We start from the raw sequence: 17483 nt of genomic DNA on the forward strand, positions 1-17483 counted from the left end.
CCCTTCCAGGATGTCCCCGTGTCCCACTCAGGGTGGCCCTGCCACCTCTATGTCCCAGTTAGGGCGTCGCTGTCACTGCCGTGTCACCCCCAGGGTGTCCCCATAGCCCACCCAGGTGTCCCTGTCACCCCCCGAGGTGTCCCCATATCCCACCCAGGTGTCCCTGTCACCCCCCGAGGTGTCCCCATAGCCCACCCAGGTGTCCCTGTCACCCCCGAGGTGTCCCCATATCCCACCCAGGTGTCCCTCCCACCCCCCGAGGTGTCCCCATATCCCACCCAGGTGTCCCTGTCACCCCCGAGGTGTCCCCATAGCCCACCCAAGTGTCCCTGTCACCCCCAGGGTGTCCCCATATCCCACCCAGGCACCCCTCCCACCCCCGTGTCCCCCCCCCAGCGTGTCCCCCCTCCCCAGAATGTCCCCGTCACCCCCCTGCCCCCCTCCCCCAGCCTGTCCCTTCGTGCCCTCCCCCCCCTCCGGGTGTCCCCATCCCCCCAACACCCCACAGAGGTGACAACACCCGAACCCCACCCCCACCCCAACACCCCCTGACACCCCCCCCCTCCAGGGGAAAGCCACGCCCGGAGCTCGAGTGCCACCACCGGCCCTTTATTGGGGGGGGGGATGGGGGCGAGGCGACCTCGGGGGACCCCTCCTCGCCCACCCTGTGTCCCCCCCGTCGCTCTCAGTCCTCCAGGTTGCGGAAGGCGGCCACCATCTCCTCCTGCAGCTGCGCGTAGGAAGCCAGGATGCGCTGCTCGCCATCCTTCACCGGGTCCTGGCCACGCGGGCGACACGGCGGGGTCACCCCGGGAGCCGCACGGGAGGGGGGGGGACCCCCCCAGATCCCCCCAAAAATCCACCGTGGGGGAGGTGGTGACGTCATCCCCGAAATGGGGTCACCCCCCCAACACCAACCCCAGACACGGCGGGGTCACCCCGGGAGAGGGGGGGGGAGCTTCGGGTGGGACCCCACCCCAAAATCCACCGTGTGGGACCCCCCAAATGGGGTCACAGCCCCCAGGGATCCCTCCCCCCAAAACTTTGTCCTTCACCAGGGGACCTCCATGGGGGTCTCTGCCCCCTTAACCCCCCCTTTAACCCCTCATAGGACCCCCCCAATGGGGGTCTCACCCCCTTTTCCCCCTTTAAACCCCCATAGGACCCAAAATTGGGGTTTCGTCCCCCTTTACGCCCCTTAACCGCCCCATAGGACCCCCCCAAAGGGGGTTTCACCCCCTTTATCCCCCCTTAAGGCCCCCCACGGGGGTCTCACCTCCCTTTTCCCCCCTTAAACCCCCCATAGGACCCTTTAAACCCCCATAGGACCCCCCAGTGGGGGGTCTCTGCCCCCTTTTCCCCCCTTAACCCCCCAATAGGACCCAAAATGGGGGTCTCAAGCCCCTTTGCCCCCCCATAGGACCCCCCAACGGGGGTCTCACCCCCTTTTCACCCCCTTAACCCCCCCATAGGACCCCCCAATGGGGGTCTCACCCCCCTTAACCCCCCCATAGGACCCCCCAATGGGGGTCTCACCCCCCTTTTCCCCCCTTTAATCCTCATAGGACCCCCCCAATGGGGGTCTCACCCCCCTTTACCCCCCCTTAAGACCCCCCCACGGGGGTCTCACCCCCTTTCCCCCCCTTTAACCCCCCATAGGACCCCCCAATGGGGGTCTCACCCCCCCTTTACCCTTCCATAGGACCCCCCAATGGGGGTCTCACCCCCTTTACCCCCCCATAGGACCCCCCAATGGGGGTCTCACCCCCCTTAACCCCCCCATAGGACCCCCCAATGGGGGTCTCACCCCCCTTAAACCCCCCATAGGACCCCCCAATGGGGGTCTCACCCCCTTTACCCCCCCATAGGACCCCCCAATGGGGGTCTCACCCCCCTTAACCCCCCCATAGGACCCACAATGGGGGTCTCACCCCCCTTAACCCCCCTTAAATCCCCCATAGGACCCCCCCATGGGGGTCTCACCCCCTTTTCACCCCCTTAACCCCCCATAGGACCCCCCCAATGGGGGTCTCACCCCCTTAACCCCCCCATAGGACCCCCCAATGGGGGTCTCACCCCCCTTAACCCCCCCATAGGACTCACAATGGGGGTCTCACCCCCTTTACCCCCCCATAGGACCCCCAATGGGGGTCTCACCCCCCTTTACCCCCCCTTAAGACCCCCCCACGGGGGTCTCACCCCCTTTTCACCCCCTTAACCCCCCCATAGGACCCCCCAATGGGGGTCTCACCCCCTTTCCCCCCCTTTAACCCCCCATAGGACCCCCAATGGGGGTCTCACCCCCTTAACCCCCCCATAGGACCCCCCAATGGGGGTCTCACCCCCCTTAACCCCCCCATAGGACCCACAATGGGGGTCTCACCCCCCTTAACCCCCCTTAAATCCCCCATAGGACCCCTCAATGGGGGTCTCACCCCCTTAACCCCCCCATAGGACCCCCCAATGGGGGTCTCACCCCCCTTAAACCCCCCATAGGACCCCCCCACGGGGGTCTCACCCCCCTTTACCCCCCCTTAAGACCCCCCCACGGGGGTCTCACCCCCTTTTCACCCCCTTAACCCCCCCATAGGACCCCCCAATGGGGGTCTCACCCCCCTTAACCCCCCCATAGGACCCCCCAATGGGGGTCTCACCCCCCTTTTTCCCCCCTTAAGACCCCCCTCACCCCCCCCAGCCCCCCCACCTTGAACTTCATGGCGCTCAGGCGGTACAGGATGTCCCCGAGCCCCTCGCGGATGGTGGCCCAGGTGACCCTGTGCTCCTCGGGGCCCGCGCCCTCCACGGCCCCCCGAGCCAGGTCGTAGAAGGTGACCAAGTTCTGCAGCATCCCCACGGTCTTGTAGAAGGGGCAGAACCTGGGCGAGGGTCCCGGGGGGGGCGTGAGGGGCAAGAGGAGTCAGGGTGAGGGGGGGTTTGGGGGGGTCAGGAGGGGTTTGGGGGGGTCTGGGGGGGTTTGGGGGGGTCAGGAGGGATTTTGGGGGGGTCTGGGGGGGTTTGGGGGGGTCAGGAGGGGTTTGGGGGGGGTTGGGGGGGTCAGGGAGGGATTTTGGGGGGATCAGGAGGGGATTTGGGGGGGTCAGGAGGGATTTGGGGGGGTCAGGAGGGGATTTGGGGGGGTCAGGAGGGGTTGGGGGGGTCAGGAGGGGATTTGGGGGGGATCAGGAGGGGTTTGGGGGGGGTCAGGAGGGGTTTGGGAGGGTCTGGGGGGATTTTGGGGGGGTCAGGAGGGATTTTGGGGAGGTCAGGAGGGGTTTGGGGGGTCAGGAGGGGATTTTGGGGGGGTCAGGGGGGATTTTGGGGTGGGTCAGGAGGGGTTTGGGGGGATTTGGGGGGGATTTGGGGGGGTCAGGAGGGATTTGGGGGGGTCAGGAGGGGTTTGGGGGGGTCAGGGAGGGGATTTGGGGGGGTTTGGGGGGGTCAGGAGGGATTTGGGGGGGTCAGGAGGGGATTTTGGGGGGTCAGGAGGGATTTGGGGGGATCAGGAGGGGATTTGGGGGGATTTGGGGGGGATTTGGGGGGGTCAGGAGGGGTTGGGGGGGTCAGGAGGGGTTTGGGGGGGTCAGGGAGGGGATTTGGGGGGGTTTGGGGGGATTTGGGGGGGATTTGGGGGGGTCAGGAGGGGTTTGGGGGGGTCAGGAGGGGTTTGGGGGGGTCTGGGGGGATTTTGGGGGGGTTGGGGGGGTCAGGAGGGATTTTGGGGGAGGGCAGGAAGGATTTGGGGGGGGTCAGGAAGGATTTGGGGGGGGTTGGGGGGGATTTTGGGAGGGATTTTGGGGGGGTCTGGGGGAATTTGGGGGGGTCAGGAGGGATTTTGGGGTGGTCAGGAGGGGTTTGGGGGGGTCAGGGTGGGGGTCAGGGTGGGGGTCAGTGGGGGTCAGGGTGGGGGTCAGTGTGGGGGTCAGTGTGGGGGTCAGTGTGGGGGTCAGTGGGGGTCAGTGGGGGTCAGTGGGGGTCAGGGTGGGGGTCAGTGGGGGTCAGGGTGGGGGTCAGTGGGGGTCAGTGTGGGTCAGGGTGGGGGTCAGTGGGGGGGGTCAGTGGGGGTCAGTGGGGGTCAGGGTGGGGGTCAGGGTGGGGGTCAGTGTGGGTCAGTGGGGGTCAGTGGGGGTCAGGGTGGGGGTCAGGGTGGGGGTCAGTGGGGGTCAGTGGGGGTCAGGGTGGGGGTCAGGGTGGGGTCAGTGTGGGGGTCAGTGTGGGTCAGTGGGGGTCAGGGTGGGGGTCAGGGTGGGGGTCCCGGTACCGGTCATAGGCGGAGTGGGGTCAGGGTGGGGGTCAGGGTGGGGTCAGTGGGGGTCAGGGTGGGGGTCAGTGGGGGTCAGTGGGGGTCAGGGTGGGGGTCAGGGTGGGGGTCAGTGGGGGTCAGGGTGGGGGTCAGTGGGGGTCAGTGTGGGTCAGGGTGGGGGTCAGTGGGGGGGGTCAGTGGGGGTCAGTGGGGGTCAGGGTGGGGGTCAGGGTGGGGGTCAGTGTGGGGGTCAGTGTGGGTCAGTGGGGGTCAGTGGGGGTCAGGGTGGGGGTCAGGGTGGGGGTCAGTGGGGGTCAGTGGGGGTCAGGGTGGGGGTCAGGGTGGGGGTCAGTGGGGGTCAGTGGGGGTCAGGGTGGGGGTCAGGGTGGGGGTCAGTGTGGGGGTCAGTGTGGGGGTCAGGGTGGGGGTCAGGGTGGGGGTCAGTGGGGGTCAGTGTGAGTCAGTGGGGTCAGGGTGGGGGTCAGGGTGGGGGTCAGGGTGGGGTCAGTGGGGGTCAGTGGGGGTCAGTGTGAGTCAGTGGGGTCAGGGTGGGGGTCAGGGTGGGGGTCAGTGGGGGTCAGTGGGGGTCAGTGGGGTCAGGGTGGGGGTCAGGGTGGGGGTGCCGGTACCGGTCATAGGCGGAGTGGGGTCAGGGTGGGGGTCAGGGTGGGGGTCAGTGGGGGTCAGTGGGGGTCAGGGTGGGGGTCAGTGGGGGTCAGTGTGAGTCAGTGGGGTCAGGGTGGGGGTCAGGGTGGGGGTCCCGGTACCGGTCATAGGCCGAGTAGCCGTTCTGCTGCAGGAAATCGTCCTTGAGCAGTTTGGCCACTTCCAGCGTCACTTTGTCACCCTCGGCCAGCGACGCCTGCGGGGGATGGGGAGGGGTCCTGTCCCTGCCCCTTCCCACATCCCAGACCCCAACCCCACATCCCAGACCCCATAAACCCCATAAATCCCACGAATTCTATAAATTCCATCAATCCCATGAACTCCATAAATTCCATCAATCCCATAAATCCCATGAATTCCATAAACCCCATAAACCCCGTAAATTCCATAAACCCCATAAACCCACCTTGCCCACGAGCTGCAGCTCCTCCTGCAGGACCCCAGATCCCACATCCCAGACCCCATAAACCCCATAGATCCCATAAACCCCATAAACCCCATAAATCCCATAAACCCCATAAATCCCATAAACCCCATAAACCCCATGAATCCCATAAACCCCATAAATCCCATAAACCCCATGAATTCCATAAACCCCATAAACCCCATAAATCCCATTAATTCCATAAATCACATAAACCCCATAGATTCCATAAACCCCATAAACCCCATAAACCCCATAAAGCCTGTAAATTCCATAAACCCCATAAACCCCATAAACCCCATGAATTCCATAAATCCCATAAACCCCATAAACCCCATGAATTCAATAAACCCCATAAATCCCATTAACCCCATAAACCCCATAAACCCCATAAATCCCATAAACCCCATAAACCCCATAAACCCCATGAATCCCATGAACCCCATAAACCCCATAAACCCCATAAACCCCATAAACCCCATGAATTCCATAAATCCCATAAACCCCATGAATTCCATAAACCCCATAAATCCCATGAATTCCATAAATCCCATTAATCCCATAAACCCCATAAACCCCATAGATTCCATAAACCCCATAAACCCCACGAATTCCATAAATCCCATAAATCCCATCAATCCCATAAATCCCATAAACCCCATGAATCCCATAAACCCCATAAACCCCATAAACCACTTTGTCCACGAGCTGCACGATCTCGGCCAGCTCCTCCTGCAGGACCCCACACCCCGAACCCCATATCCCACATCCCACCCCACATCCCAGACCCCATATCCCATTCCCTATGCCCCAACCCCACATCCCAAACCCCACAGACCCCATAAACCCCATAACCCACCTTCCCCACGAGCTGCACGATCTCGGCCAGCTCCTCCTGCAGGACCCCACACCCCGAACCCCATATCCCACATCCCAGACCCCATATCCCATTCCCTACGCCCCAACCCCACATCCCAAACCCCACAGACCCCACAGACCCCACAAACCCCATAAAGCACCTTCCCCACGAGCTGCACGATCTCGGCCAGCTCCTCCTCCTCCTGCAGGACCCCAAACCCCGGACCCCACATCCCACATCCCACCCCACATCCCAGACCCCATATCCCATTCCCTACGCCCCAACCCCACATCCCAAACCCCACAGACCCCACAGACCCCACAGACCCCACAAACCCCATAACCCACCTTCCCCACGAGCTGCACGATCTCGGCCAGCTCCTCCTCCTCCTGCAGGACCCCAAACCCCGGACCCCACATCCCACATCCCACCCCACATCCCAGACCCCATATCCCATTCCCTACGCCCCAACCCCACATCCCAAACCCCACAGACCCCACAAACCCCATAACCCACCTTCCCCACGAGCTGCACGATCTCGGCCAGCTCCTCCTCCTCCTGCAGGATGCGCCGGGCGCGGTCGCGCAGCGCGGGCAGCTCGGGGTGGGCGCGCTCGTAGTGCGGCTCCAGCGCCCGCAGGTAGCGCGAGTACGAGATCAGCCAGTTCACGGACGGGAAGTGCTTGCGCTGCGCCAGCTTCTTGTCCAGCCCCCAGAACACCTGCGAGTGTCACCCAGTGTCACCCAGTGTCACCCAGTGTCACCCGGTGTCACCCAGTGTCACCCAGCCTGTCCCCGAGCTTCTATCCCCCCGGAACACCCAGCGGTGTCACCCCCGGGTCACCCGCGGTACCCGTGTCCTTCTTATCCCTCGTGTCCAGCTCCCAGAACACCTGCGAGTGTCACCCAGTGTCACCCAGTGTCACCCGGTGTCACCCAGTGTCACCCAGTGTCACCCAGCCTGTCCCCGAGCTTCTATCCCCCCGGAACACCCAGCGGTGTCACCCCCGGGTCACCTCCTGTGTCACCCGCGGTACCCGTGTCCTTCTTATCCCTCGTGTCCAGCCCCCAGAACACCTGCGAGTGTCACCCAGTGTCACCCAGTGTCACCCACTGTCACTCCTGTGTCACCCAGCCTGTCCCCGAGCCTCTTATCCCCCCCGGAACACCCAGCGGTGTCACCCCTGTGTCACCTCCTGTGTCACCCGCGGTACCCGTGTCCTTCTTATCCCTCGTGTCCAGCTCCCAGAACATCTGCGAGTGTCACCCACTGTCACCCAGTGTCACCCAGTGTCACCCCTGTGTCACCCAGTGTCACCCAGTGTCACCCCTGTGTCACCCAGTGTCACCCCTGTGTCACCCCCTGTGTCACCCCCGGGTCACCCACAGTACCCGTGTCCTTTTTCTCCCTCTTGTCCAGCCCCCAGAACACCGGGGAGTGTCACCTCGTGTCCCCACACAGGGGATCCTTGTGGCCCTCATGTCTCCCGCAGCCTGTCCCATCCCTGTCCCCTCCCTGTCCCCATCCCTGTCCCATCCCTGTCCCCTCCCTGTCCCATCCCTGTCCCCATCCCTGTCCCATCCCTGTCCCCTCCCTGTCCCATCCCTGTCCCCTCCCTGTCCCATCCCTGTCCCCATCCCTGTCCCCTCTGTCCCCATCCCCGTCCCCATCCCTGTCCCATCCCCGTCCCCATCCCTGTCCCCTCTGTCCCATCCCTGTCCCCATCCCTGTCCCATCCCTGTCCCCATCCCTGTCCCCTCTGTCCCATCCCTGTCCCATCCCCGTCCCCATCCCTGTCCCATCCCTGTCCCCTCCCTGTCCCCTCCCTGTCCCCCCTCTGTCCCCTCTGTCCCCATCCCTGTCCCATCCCCATCCCTGTCCCCTCCCTGTCCCCTCTGTCCCATCCCTGTCCCCTCCCTGCCCCATCCCTGTCCCCTCTGTCCCATCCCTGTCCCATCCCCGTCCCCTCTGTCCCCTCTGTCCCCTCTGTCCCCTCACCTGCACGATCCCCAGCGTGGCCGAAGTGACGGGATCCGAGAAATCCCCTCCGGGCGGGGACACCCTGCGGGGGGATGGGGGCGAAGAGGGCGGGTTGGGGCGAGCTGGGGGAGGGGTCCCCCACCCTTGTCACCCTTTGTCACCCTTTGTCACCCTTTGTCACCCAGGGGACACTCACGCTCCCACGATGCTGACGCTGCCCTCGCGCTCGGGGGTCCCCAAGCACCGCGCCCGCCCCGCGCGCTCGTAGAACGAGGCCAGGCGAGCGCCGAGGTACGCGGGGTAGCCACTGTCTGCGGGGCGACACCGCTGGCACCTCCCCGGCCACCGCCGGGGGTCCCCGCGGCCCCTCCGGGGGGCACCCGGACACTGCCAGACCGGGCCGGGGGTGCCCCCCAAAACCCCAGACCCCGCGCAGTTTGGGGTTGGCAGCGCCCCGCGCGCTGATTTTGGGGATGGGGAGGGGGCGCGGGGTCCCCCCCCCCCAGCTCGGATTTGGGGTCACTCGGGGATGGGGAGGGGGCGCGGGGTTCCCCCCCCAGCTCGGATTTGGGGTCACTCGGGGATGGGGAGGGGGCGCGGGGTCCCCCCCCCAGCTCGGATTTGGGGTCACTCGGGGATGGGGAGGGGGCGCGGGGTCCCCCCCCCAGCTCGGATTTGGGGTTCGGCAGCTGCTCGGTGCGGATTCCACAGGCAAGGGGTGGGACCCCCCCCCCGAATTCCCAGGATTTTGGGGTTCCCCATCCTCTCAGCTCCATTTTCCCCCCCGAATTCCCGGGATTTTGGGGTTCCCCATCCTCTCAGCCCCATTTTCCCCCCCAATTCCCTGGATTTTGGGGTTCCCCATCCTCTCAGCCCCATTTTCCACCCGAATTCCCTGGATTTTGGGGTTCCTCATCCTCTCAGCCCCATTTTCCCCACAATTCCCGGGATTTTGGGGTTCCCCATCCTCTCAGCCCCATTTTCCCCCCCAGTTCCCGGGATTTTGGGGTTCCCCATCCTCTCAGCCCCATTTTCCCCCCCAGTTCCCGGGATTTTGGGGTTCCTCATCCTCTCAGCCCCATTTTCCACCCGAATTCCCGGGATTTTGGGGTTCCCCATCCTCTCAGCCCCATTTTCCACCCCAATTCCCGGGATTTTGGGGTTCCCCATCCTCTCAGCCCCATTTTCCCCCACAATTCCCGGGATTTTGGGGTTCCCCATCCTCTCAGCCCCATTTTCCACCCCGAATTCCCGGGATTTTGGGGTTCCCCATCCTCTCAGCCCCATTTTCCCCCCGAATTCCCAGGATTTTGGGGTTCCCCATCCTCTCAGCCCCATTTTCCCCCCCAATTCCCGGGATTTTGGGGTTCCCCATCCTCTCAGCCCCATTTTCCCCGGAATTCCCGGGATTTTGGGGTTCCCCATCCTCTCAGCCCCATTTCCACCCGAATTTCCAGGATTTTGGGGTTCCCCATCCTCTCAGCCCCATTTTCGCCCCCCAATTCCCGGGATTTTGGGGTTCCCCAACCCCTCAGCCCCATTTCCCCCCCCCAATTCCCAGGATTTTGGGGTTCCCCATCCTCTCAGCCCCATTTCCCCCCCCCAATTCCCAGGATTTTGGGGTTCCCCATCCTCTCAGCCCCATTTTCCCCCCCGAATTCCCAGGATTTTGGGGTTCCCCATCCTCTCAGCCCCATTTTCCCCCGAATTCCCGGGATTTTGGGGTTCCCCATCCTCTCAGCCCCATTTTCCCCACAATTCCCGGGATTTTGGGGTTCCCCATCCTCTCAGCCCCATTTTCCCCACAATTCCCGGGATTTTGTGGCTCCCCATCCTCTCAGCCCCATTTTCCCCCCCGAATTCCCAGGATTTTGGGGTTCCCCATCCTCTCAGCCCCATTTTCCACCCGAATTCCCGGGATTTTGGGGTTCCCCATCCTCTCAGCCCCATTTTCCCCCCGAATTCCCAGGATTTTGGGGTTCCCCATCCTCTCAGCCCCATTTTCCCCCCCGAATTCCCGGGATTTTGGGGTCTCACCCGCGGGCATCTCCGCCAGGCGCCCCGAGATCTCGCGCAGCGCCTCGGCCCAGCGGGACGTGGAGTCGGCCAGGAGGCAGCTGTGGAGCCCCATGTCCCGAAAGTACTCGGCGAGCGTGATCCCTGTGACACACGCGTGTGCAAGGGGTGTCACACACACCCAGGGACAGCGGGAGCCCTGTGACACACGCGTGTGCAAGGGGTGTCACACGTGTCACACACCCAGGGACAGCGCAATCCCTGCCCGGCCCCCTCCCCGTGTCCCCTTTGTCCTCCCCCGTGTCCCCATCCCCACCGTGTCCCCGTCCCCCCCGTGTCCCCGTCAGTCCCCCACCGGTGTAGATGGAGGCCTCGCGGGCGGCCACCGGCATGTTGGACGTGTTGGCCACGAGCGTCGTGCGCTTCATGATGGACTCGGAGCGGCCGCCCACCTCCATGGTCAGCTGGGGACATCGGTGGCAGTGTCACCTCCTGGCACCTCCTGGCACCTCCCTGTCACCCGCTGTCACCCCCGTGGCACCTCAGGGAAGCCCCTGAGGACCCTCCATGAGCACCCGTGTCACTGCCACCTCCCTGCCACCCATGATGTCCCCGTGCCACCCCAATGTCCCCGTGTCACCTCAAGAAGCCCCTGAGGACCCTCCATGAACACCCGTGTCACTGCCACCCACGATGTCCCCGTGCCACCCTGCTGTCCCCCGTGTCACCCCGTGCCACCCCAATGTCCCCGTGTCACCTCGGGGAAGTCCCTGAGGACTTCGGACATTTCGTTGCCGCGCTCGCCGCAGCCCACGTAGACGATGACGTCACTGTTGGAATACTTGGACAGGGATTGGGAAATCACCGTCTTCCCGCAGCCGAACGCACCCGGGATGGCCGTGGTGCCCCCCTGGACACACCTGGGGACACGGCACAGGGGTGGCGGGATCCCGGTGCCACCCTGTGCCTGTCCCCATTGCCTGTTCCCATCCCAATCCCTGTCCCCAAATCCATCTCTCCCTGTCCCCATCCCCATCCCAATCCCTGTCCCCAAATCCATCTCTCCTTGTCCCCATCCCTATCCCAATCCCTGCCCCCAAATCCATCTCTCCCTGTCCCCATCCCTGTCCCCATTCCCCATTCCTTATCCTCAACTCCATCTTTCCCCGCCCTCATCCCTGTCCCTGTCCTTTTCCCCATCCCTGTTCCTGTCCCCACCCCTCCCTCCCCTTCTCCCTCTTGTCCCCCACCCCGATCCCACCCTTTTCCCTCCCCCGAATCCCTGCGGGAACAGCGCAAAGCTCCCGACTCCAATCCCGATCCCAAACCCGATCCCCGTGGAAACAGCGCACCCCCCAAGCTCGATCCCAATCCCGATCCTTATGGGAGGAGCACAGCCCCCGATCCCAATCCCGATCCCAATCCCGACCCCGATCCCGATCCCAATCCCGATCCCAATCCCGACCCCGATCCCGATCCCAATCCGTATGGGAGGAGCACAGCCCCCGATCCCAAACCCGATCCCAATCCCAATCCCAATCCCGATCCCGATCCCGACCCCGATCCCGATCCCAATCCCGATCCCGATCCCAATCCCAATCCCGACCCCGACCCCGATCCCGATCCCGACCCCGACCCCGACCCCGACCCCGATCCCTACGGGAAGAGCGCGTCCAGGACCCTCTGGCCGGTCAGCAGGGGGTGATTGGCCGGGAGCTTCTCGGCCACGGGCCGGACCTGCCGGACCGGCCACACCTGGATCATGGAGAGCGGCTCCCGGACCCCCTGGAATTCCAGCTCCAGCACCACGTCCTGCGGGATCAACCCGGGATCAACCCGGGATCAACCCGGGATCAGCCCGGGATTGGCCCAGGATCGGCCCAAACCCCCCGGTCCCAATCCCGATCCCTGCGGGAACAGCGCATCCCTCCAATCCCGATCCCTCCCGGTTCCTACGGGAGCCGCGCACTCGCCCGATCCCAATCCCGACCGCGATCCCGATCCCAATCCCGATCCCGATGATCCCCATCTCAATCCCGCCCCATCCCCCCCCCGATTCCAACCCCGATCCGATCCCCCCGATCCCAATCCCGACCCCGATCCCCCCCCAGCCTCGACCCCGACCCTGATCTCAATCCCGATCCCGACCCTCATCCCGTTTCCCACCCCCAAGTCCCAACCCCGATCCCGATGATCCCGCTCCTGATCCCGCTCCCGATCCCAATCCTCCGATCCCTACAGGAGCAACGCAACCCTCGGATCCCAATCCCGACCCCAATCCCCATCCCGCTGCTCCCAACGATCCCGACCCCGACGGTCCTGATCCTGATCCCCCCCACCCAGTCCTGACCCCAATACCCCGATCCCGATCCCTACAGGAACAACGCAACCCCCCCGATCCCGATCCCGATCCTGATCCCGAACCCTACAGGAACAACGCAACCCCCCCGATCCTGATCCCGATCCTGATCCCGATCCCTACCGGAACAACGCAACCCCCCCGATCCTGATCCCGATCCCGAACCCTACAGGAACAACGCAACCCCCCCGATCCCGATCCCGATCCTGATCCCGATCCCGAACCCTACAGGAACAACGCAACCCCCCCGATCCCGATCCTGATCCCGATCCCGAACCCTACCGGAACAACGCAACCCCCCCGATCCCGATCCCGATCCCGATCCTGATCCCGAACCCTACAGGAACAACGCAACCCCCCCGATCCTGATCCCGATCCCGATCCCGAACCCTACAGGAACAACGCAACCCCCCCGATCCCGATCCTGATAATGATCCCGATCCCGATCCCTACAGGAACAACGCAACCCCCCCGATCCCAATCCCGACCCGAACCCGACCCCAATCCCGAACCCTACAGGAACAACGCAACCCCCCCGATCCCAATCCCGACCCCGATCCCGATCCCGAACCCTACCGGAACAACGCAATCCCCCCGACCCCAATCCCGACCCCGATCCCGATCCCAAACCCTACATGAACAACGCAACCCCCCCGATCCCGATCCCGATCCCAAACCCTACAGGAACAACGCAACCCCCCCGATCCTGATCCCGATCCCGATCCCAAACCCTACAGGAACAACGCAACCCCCCCGATCCCAATCCCCATCCCGATCCCGAACCCTACAGGAACAACGCAACCCCCCCGATCCCAGTCCCGACCCCGATCCCGATCCCGATCCCGAACCCTACAGGAACAACACAACCCCCCCGATCCCGACCCCCCAGATCCCCAAGGACCCCCCAGATCCCCAGGACCCCCCCGAGCCCTGCTCACCGCCGCGCCGTAGTGCCCCGGGGGGGCGATGTAGGTGACGGTGCCGCGGCTGCGGGGGGGGACCATGAGCCGGTGCTGCAGCAGCGAATTCTCCGCCACCGTCCCGTAAATGTCCCCGCCCGTCACGTGGCTCCCGACCTGGGGACACGGCGGCGACACCGCCAGGGGACACCGTGAGGGACCCCCGGGGGACACTCCCGGCCCCCCGTCCCGGGTGCTGGGGGAAGGGCGGTGGTCGTGTGCCCCCCATGTCCCCCCTCCCTCCATGTCCCCCCGTGTCCCTCCGTGTCCCCATGTCCCCGTGTCCCCCCCGTGTCCCTCTGTGTCCCCCCATGTCCCCGTGTCCCCCTGTCCCTGTGTCCTCTGTGTCAGTGTGTCCCCACCCCCTTTTTTGGGGTGCCCTCCTTGGCAGGAGGGACAGGGAGGGGACAGGGGAGGATGGAACGAGGGGACAATGCGGGGACAGAGCGGTTGGGGGGGACAGGGAGGGGACAGGACGGGGGAACGGGGCGGGATGGAGGGGACAGGGAGGGACAGAGGGAGGGGAAGACAGGACAGGAGGGACAGGGAGGGGACAGAGGGGACAGGACGGGGAGGGGACAAGGAGGGGACAGGGAGGGGACAGGGAGGGGACAGAGGGGACAGGAGGACAGGACAGGGAGGGGACAAAGGGAAGGGGAGGACGGGGATGGGACAAGGAGGGGACAGGGAGGGGACAGGGAGGGGACAGAGGGAAGGGGAGGACGGGGATGGGACAAGGAGGGGACAGGGAGGGGACAGAGGGGAGGGGAGGACAGGACGGGGAGGCGACAAGGAAGGGACAGGGAGGGGACAGGGAGGGGACAGAGGACCTGGGAAGACAGAAGGGAAAAGGGGACAGGACAGGGATGGGACAAAGGGACAGGACGGGGGTAGGGGAAGGGGCCACGCACCCGGATGTCCTTGCTGGGGACGAAGTCCCAGGCCAGGTGTCGCGGCAGCGCGGGGACGTTGGTGCCCCGGGGGATGTAGATGCTGCGCGTGGCCTCGGCGATGTCGCGCAGCGGCCGCTGGATCCCGTCGAAGATGGAGCCCAGGATGCCCGGGCCCAGCTCCACCGAGAGCGGCTTCCCCGTGCGCCGCACCGGGTCCCCAACCTGCACCCCCGCTGCGAGCGCTCAGGAACGTCACCGAGGGAGGGGACAGCGGGGGGACAGCGGGGGGATGGGGAGGGGGCGCGGGACCCCCCCCCAGCTCGGATTTGGGGTCACTCGGGGATGGGGAGGGGGCGCGGGGTCCCCCCCCCAGCTCGGATTTGGGGTCACTCGGGGATGGGGAGGGGGCGCGGGGTCCCCCCCCCAGCTCGGATTTGGGGTCACTCGGGGATGGGGAGGGGGCGCGGGGTCCCCCCCCCAGCTCGGATTTGGGGTTCGGCAGCTGCTCGGTACGGATTCCACAGGCAAGGGGTGGGACCCCTCCCCGAATTCCCAGGATTTTGGGGTTCGCCATCCTCTCAGCCCCATTTTCCACCCGAATTCCCGGGATTTTGGGGTCCCTGCCCGATTCCCATGAGCCCAGAGCCCATTTTCCCCCCCAATTCCCAGGATTTTGGGGTTCCCCATCCTCTCAGCCCCATTTCCCCCCTCAATTCCCAGGATTTTGGGGTTCCCCATCCTCTCAGCCCCATTTCCCCCTCAATTCCCAGGATTTTGGGGTTCCCCATCCTCTCAGCCCCATTTTCCCCCCTCAATTCCCAGGATTTTGGGGTTCCCCATCCTCTCAGCCCCATTTCCCCCGGGGCGGGGATGGGATGGGCTGGGGGGGACAGCGAGGGGATGGGATGAGCTGAGGGGGGACAGAGGGACCACAGGGACAATGAGGGATGTGGGGCAGAGGGACTGAGGGGGACAGAGGGAACGGGACGGGCTGAGGGGGGACAGGGGGACAGCGAAAGGACGAGGGGACCGGGCGACGGGGAAGGGACAGGCCAGGGGGGACAGGGGAGGATTGGGGGGGGGGGACAAGGGAGGGGACAGGAGAGGTGACAGGAGAGGAGGGACAGGACACAGGCTCAGGGGAAGAAGGGAGGGTGCGGAACAGGGAGGGGACAGAAGGAGGATGGCAGGGACAGGGCGGGCGGACAGAAGGGTGGCGGGGAGGGGACAGAGGGGACAGAGGGGACAGCGGGGACAGGATACAGGTCTCCTCGTACACCTGGAGCGTGGCCATGTCCCCCTCGAGCCGGATGATCTCCCCCACGAGCTCCGCGTGTCCCACCCGCACCAGCTCGTACATGGCCGCCCCCGCCATGCGCGTGGCTGTCACCACTGCGGGGACACGCCGCTGTCACCCCGGCCCGGGGCCACCACCCCCACCGGCACCCGCTCAGCCCCCGGGGTCACCACCCCACCGGGGACACGCGTGTCCCCATCGCTGTCCCCTCCCCACCGCCACCCCCGGGTCATTTCCCCCAGCACTGGCCCCCCTCCTGTCCCCAGGGTGTCCCCAGGGTGTCCTCAAGGTGTCACCTCCCGTTCCCACCCCTGTCCCCTCTCCGGCTGTCCCCCTGTTCCCACGATGTCCCACGATGTCCCACGATGTCCCCAGGATGTCCCCTCCCGCTCCCAACCCTGTTCCCTCTCCCGTCCCCATTTCAGCGCCACCAATCGGGGTTCCCGTCCCAGCTGTCCCCACGATGTCCCAGAGTGTCCCCAGGGTGTCCCCAAGGTGTCCCCTCCCGCTCCCAACCCTGTTCCCTCTCCCGTCCCCATTTCAGCACCACAAAACCCTTCGGGGTCCCCGTCCCGGCTGTCCCCAGAGTGTCCCCAGAGTGTCCCCGCGATGTCCCCTCCCGTTCCCAACCCTGTTCCCTCTCCCATCCCCATTTCAGCACCACAAAACCCATCGGGGTCCCCATCCCGGCTGTCCCCAGGGTGTCTCCAGGGTGTCCTTAAAGTGTCCCCAGGGTGTCCCACGATGTCCCCAGGATGTCCTCACGATGTCCCCAGGGTGTCCCCAACCCTGTCCCCTCTCCCGTCCCCATTTCAGGGCCACAAAACCCATCGGGGTCCCCATCCCGGCTGTCCCCCTGTCCTCAGCGTGTCCCCAGGGTGTCCCCGCGGTGTCCCCACGATGTCCCCGCGGTGTCCCCGTACCGGGCCCGGACACTCCATGCACAGCCCCCATCAGATTCTCCCTCTCGGCCTCCTCCAGCCGCGTCCCCCGTGTCCCCTCCATGCTGTGTCCCCACCCCGCCGCGGTGGCAGCGCCGTTAAATGTCCCCGAGCGCCGGTGACAACCGGCCGGGCCCGGTGACAAAGTGCCAGCCGCAGGTGTGGCACTGTGTGCAGTCAACAGCCGCGCCCCGCTCCTCTGGGTGACACCGGGTGACACCGGGTGACACCGGCACGCGCCGAGCTCGGCCCGGCTCGGGGCCATGGGGACACGGCCCCGGTGTCCTTGTCACCCCCCACCGTGTCCCTGTCACCCCCCCTCGTGTCCCTGTCACCCCTCGCCGTGTCCTTGTCACCCCCCCCGTGTCCCTGTCACCCCTCGTCGTGTCCCTGTCACCCCTCGCCGTGTCCTTGTCACCCCCCCCGTGTCCCTGTCACCCCTCGTCGTGTCCCTGTCACCCCTCGCCTTGTCCCTGTCACCCCTCGTCTTGTCCCTGTCACCCCTCGCCGTGTCCCTGTCACCCCCCGCCGTGTCCCTGTCACCCCTCGCCGTGTCCCTGTCACCCCCTCTCGTGTCCCTGTCACCCCTCGCCGTGTCCTTGTCACCCCCTGCCGTGTCCCTGTCACCCCCCACCGTGTCCTTGTCACCCCTCGTCGTGTCCCTGTCACCCCCCGTCGTGTCCCTGTCACCCCCCACCGTGTCCCTGTCACCCCCCGTCGTGTCCTTGTCACCCCCCCTCGTGTCCTTGTCACCCCCCCTCGTGTCCCTGTCACCCCTCGCCTTGTCCCTGTCACCCCCCCTCGTGTCCCTGTCACCCCTCGCCGTGTCCCTGTCACCCCTCGCCGTGT

At 65.3% G+C, this 17483-nt stretch overlaps 1 protein-coding gene across 1 annotated transcript; it reads right to left on the bottom strand.

The window, feature by feature from the left end:
* Positions 1-640: 640 nt before the first annotated feature.
* Positions 641-16698, bottom strand: LOC309583274 (V-type proton ATPase catalytic subunit A-like; the record flags this gene model as incomplete). Its single annotated transcript, XM_082298885.1, has 14 exons — positions 641-778; positions 2705-2876; positions 5008-5102; positions 6706-6909; positions 8188-8251; positions 8366-8480; positions 10207-10329; positions 10541-10649; positions 10943-11105; positions 11846-11997; positions 13483-13620; positions 14415-14629; positions 15660-15788; positions 16617-16698. The coding sequence occupies 14 exons, from the start codon at positions 16696-16698 to the stop codon at positions 686-688; spliced, it is 1854 nt and encodes a 617-aa protein (XP_082155011.1). The 3' UTR covers positions 641-685.
* Positions 16699-17483: the final 785 nt, after the last annotated feature.

This window comes from Coloeus monedula, assembly GCF_965178545.1.
Source record: "Coloeus monedula genome assembly, chromosome: 29".
NCBI lineage: Eukaryota > Metazoa > Chordata > Aves > Passeriformes > Corvidae > Coloeus > Coloeus monedula.